We start from the raw sequence: 4,565 nt of genomic DNA on the forward strand, positions 1-4,565 counted from the left end.
GCCCTGAACCTGTTGATGTTCCTGCGTGAGAGCCCACCGTCTGTCCTGTATACGAACTTGAGACCCTCAGGCAGACTTTGACTGGTGAGGTGGAGGATGGTGGCAATGAAAATGGAGAAGAGGGTTGGTGCAATAATGCAGCCCTGCTTGACTCCTGTCTCCACTTTGAAAGGGTCTGTTTCACAGCCACTGTTCCCAACTACAGTCGCGGTCATATCATCGTGCAGTAGGCGCAAGATCTTCAGATATTTGTCTGGGCATCCAATCTTAGATAGTATGCACCAGAGGGCAGTTCTGTTGATGGAATCAAAGGCCTTAGTGAGGTCGATGAATGCCATGTACAGGGGTAGGTGTTGCTCTCGACATTTCTCCTGCAGCTGACGAGCTGTGAAGATCATGTCGGAGGTTCCTCTGGCGGGGCGGAAGCCACACTGCGACTCTGGGAGGATCATCTCTGACAGTGGTAATAGTCGGTTGGCCAAAATACGGGCCAGCACTTTGCCTGTGGTGGATAGGAGGGAGATGCCCCTGTAGTTGCCACAGTCCGCTTTATCACCCTTCTTAAAAATGGTGACAATCAGGGCGTCCCTCAGTCCCTCACACACACACACACACACACACACACACACACACACACACACACACACACACACACACACACACACACACACACACACACACACAATCGTGAATAAAATGCCATTTGATGAGAATGGCTACGTATTCTAGTGCATAGAACAACCACAATGATTTTGACACAGGAAATTGATCAGCATATTGTCTAAAATAATACTTCACTGATGCAATGTTCCTATCTATGGAGTCCAAACAACTGCATTTCTATTGCTTGTACACTACGCCTGTACCCAACTTTTTGTTTGACTTTTGATTGAGTTTTTTTGTAGAGAAAGTGCGCTCAACTTCGAAAAGTTTCTTACAAGGTCTTCGGGTGCGAGCAAACAGCAAAGTTCATGTTTAGTAAAAAAAAGCCGCACTCCTGGATCAGTTTCTTGCAGTTTTAATACTGGGTTAGCATGGCAGACAGACAGACGTTTTGGCCTAAGCCTTCTTCAGCGTCTTTAGATTTTGACTTTTGATTGGGTTGGCAGATTTTTATTACATCTCGCATGATAATGATGGGGTCTTCGGAGTGAGGAATCCGTACACTTAAAATCATTTTTGATATTTTTAAATTATCACATGGCTGGATTATGTTTTGACTTAAACATTTGTCTTCATCACTAGGGTTGTGGGTGCGCTCTGACTGTTACAGCATAGCTGTTTGGTGTATCGTTGAGAGCCCCAGCTCAACATTTCGGAGGCCTAGGTTTGATTCTGGGCATAGCAACTCCATTCCTCTTTGGTACAGCCTTCCTTTGTCTACATTACTGTAGGTGACTGGCATGGTCTAGTCTAGATTACATTTGACTTGATAAAACACACTGTAGTTGAAACATGAGTGAGTAATTTCCAAAATGGCCTTGAACAATAAATTCTTTCTAAGCATATTGCTAACCAGAATGAAAAATAGCCTTATTCCCTGAAATCTGTGACTTGCATGTGTCTAGACTTCCACGAAGACAAACAAAATATTAACGTTTTTTTAAGAGTGAGATTGTATGTAACCAAGCATGTTTTTATTGACAGCACACTTGTGTGTGTGTGTTTGATTTTTGGCAGTGGGAACAATGTGTTCCCCATTACGGCTTGGTGGAAGCCATTAACATGGTCCTAAGTATAAGGCATATCACTGAAGAGCAATCTTTGGTTAGACATTTGGCCAATGGTCTACCACAAGTGTTGCCATGTGTCATTGTGGTAGCATGCATTTTTTGCCAAGCTCCACACACAAGTTCATGTACAAACTAGAGACATTGATATAACCCTCTAATGCCTCTTTTCTACTGCCGTTTTTCCGGTAGGCCTACAGTTTGACACAGCATGAGTCAGTCGCCACTTTTTGCTTTTTGATTGGGCACGACACAGATCAATTGAATAGCAAAAAGTGGCGGCCGAGTCACACTGTGTCGAGCTGTAGGCCTACTAGAAAATCAGCAGTGGAAAAGAGGCATAAATGGCTCGAGCTAGTAGTATAGTCATAGTGCCTGAGCTCAGTATTACATTTGGCAACTCTGATAGCAAAGCAAACTTTGCTTCTGTTTTTTTCCAAATGAAAAAGAAATCGTCAAAAGAAATTGAGTGCAGAACAGTGCAGGTTTAAAGTGAAACCAATTTGGCCACCCACAGAAAGGCCAAGCTTAATATCCTTCAGGGAGGTATCTGTAATGTATCTCTGAAGTAATGCCCACTACAGTGAATCAATCTGGTACACGAGGTTAACTTTCATGTATAGTACAATGTATGGAAGAAATGTCATGATGTTAGGCCCAATATCAATATAGTTCAGTGTTTAATAAATAACAACAACAAAAATAATCATCAACAGCAATGCAAAAATACAATGGTCTATACACATGCTGTCCACATAATTTAACAGCGCCCAGTCAGGTGTGGTACACTGTAGTCAAGAGTGAGTGTGGCGTTATAACACAAACTGTTGAATAAACCACACAAGCCGCTTTCTGTGAGAAGACCACAGTATTAGAGGGCAGGGTGTATGACCAAGTCTGTGTGTGTATGTGTGTGTCAGTGTGTGTATGTACTGGTATGTGCACATGTGTTTTGTGTGTCATTGTCGCCATGACTTGCGGCTGAGCACGCAGACGCACGCCACATTGATGCGTATGAGGCGCCAGGCCACCAGGTTCTTGTCGGAAGTCAGTGCTCGCACGAAGGTGTGCGAGTTGGTGCAGTACGAGTTCCAGTGACGACCGTCGATGCCCAGACAGCCTGAGCCGGCGGCGCGCGCATCGCTGCACGTGGTCTCGAAGAAGTACTGCTTCTTGTTGACGTTGTTGATGTTGACGTTGGGCAGCACAGTCACCTCGTGGCCCGAGATGTCCGTGGCCCGCGTCTTGTTTCCCACCCACACGCTGACGCTTTCGCACACGGAGTAGACGCCCCGGTGCTGCGGCGGTCCGACGGCGCGCCGCTTGCTCCTGCCCCCCCCACCACCCCCCACACCTCCACCTCCACCTCCACCTCCACCACCACCTCCTCCTCCTTCTCTGTGACCAGGGGGCTCAGTCTCAGGGGGCTGTTCGCTGAAGAGCACGCGGGGCGATCTGAAGCGACGTTTGCTGAAGAGCTTGGGGTCCACGGTGGGGATGGTGGGGATGGTGGGGCTGGGACTGCGGTGGTGGTGGTGGTGGTGGTGGCCCTTGTCAGCAGGGTGCTGGAGGGGGGTCTGGGGGATCGGGTGCACCCCTATGTTGGACAGTGACGCCTGGAGACTGACGAGGAGCAGGAGGAGGAGGAAGAGAAGGACCAGCATGGACGACCTCATGGGCACTCGTCCTGCGGAAGACAAGAACCAGAAGAACAGCCGCATGAGATGAAAGAAGAGCAGAGTGGGCACAGCTACAAAGGACAGACAGCAGCATCAAAGCATACTGTAATAACTACAGACACTCCACGAGTTCAACTGATGTCCCAGCTTGAAACACTTTTCTCCAGCTTCCGTTTTGATTGGTTGAAACCTGCAATATTCTGCAATGGTTTGAAATATTTTGTGCGCCTTGAACACACAGACTGAGTGAGACTTCATGAAGGTGGGGTAATTGTTCATTAATCAAAATCCAAATTTCAAAATGAAATGGGTAGGGTTTGGCCATGAGGAAGGAGTGAGCAGTAGGGCATTGGTTTATTGAAATGCCAGTAATAGCCTAAATATAAGTCATAAATGGCGCTGAAATGCAATGGTACCACCTTAACTGATCACATGACTTCAAGATGTCAATGCAACATTTTAACACTGATGTTAGGGCAAACCAGGTGATTGCCAGGGCCCACAGTTGAAAGCGTGGAGGGGCCCCGTGATAATGGTTATGTTATACTTGTACATATTCAAATGACAGCAATGACAAAGTCAATGCCCAAAAAGTGCAAAGATATTTCACCTTCCCAATAGTTTGAAGAGAAGAAAAAAACAGGACACTGACAAGAGGGAATGCACACAATCAGGAATATGTCATGAACATGAATCATGAATCATGAATCATGAACATGCATAGGTAAGATTGCGTTGACCAACAAGAAAAGGTAGGCTATATGGTACAGAGCTGTACTGTAACTAGCATTATGTTAATGGTAGCTACCTTGTAGACAGACCCAGGTCAAAAAAATGTGTACTTAAGTGTACTTTAAATATATTTAATTTTCTGAAAGTATATTTTAAGTACACTCTATTTATCAAGTACAGTACTTAAGTATGGTATTTAAAAATATACTTATAGTTTAGTGTATTTTAAATATATTTTAAAATAATTTGTATTATTAAAGTTATGTACTTAAATATAGTTTTATAAAATATACTGTTAGTGTATTGTATTTTAAATGTATTTTAAGTATATTTGTATTTTAAAAGTAATGTGCTAAGTGTAGTATTGTCAAATATACTATTAGTGTATTATATTTTAAGTGTATTTCAAGTATATTTGTATTTT

The 4,565-nt window shown here is 44.1% G+C and overlaps 1 protein-coding gene across 1 annotated transcript; it reads right to left on the reverse strand.

Annotated features, from left to right (window-relative positions):
• Positions 1–2,446: 2,446 nt before the first annotated feature.
• Positions 2,447–3,406, reverse strand: LOC134463322 (nerve growth factor-like). The gene is made up of 2 exons (XM_063216525.1): positions 3,136–3,406; positions 2,447–3,084 (listed from the first exon to the last, which is right to left on the reverse strand). The coding sequence occupies exons 1-2, from the start codon at positions 3,404–3,406 to the stop codon at positions 2,690–2,692; spliced, it is 666 nt and encodes a 221-aa protein (XP_063072595.1). The 3' UTR covers positions 2,447–2,689.
• Between the last annotated feature and the right edge of the window lie 1,159 nt (positions 3,407–4,565).

The sequence above is a fragment of the Engraulis encrasicolus genome, chromosome 14, assembly GCF_034702125.1.
Source record: "Engraulis encrasicolus isolate BLACKSEA-1 chromosome 14, IST_EnEncr_1.0, whole genome shotgun sequence".
Taxonomy (NCBI): domain Eukaryota; kingdom Metazoa; phylum Chordata; class Actinopteri; order Clupeiformes; family Engraulidae; genus Engraulis; species Engraulis encrasicolus.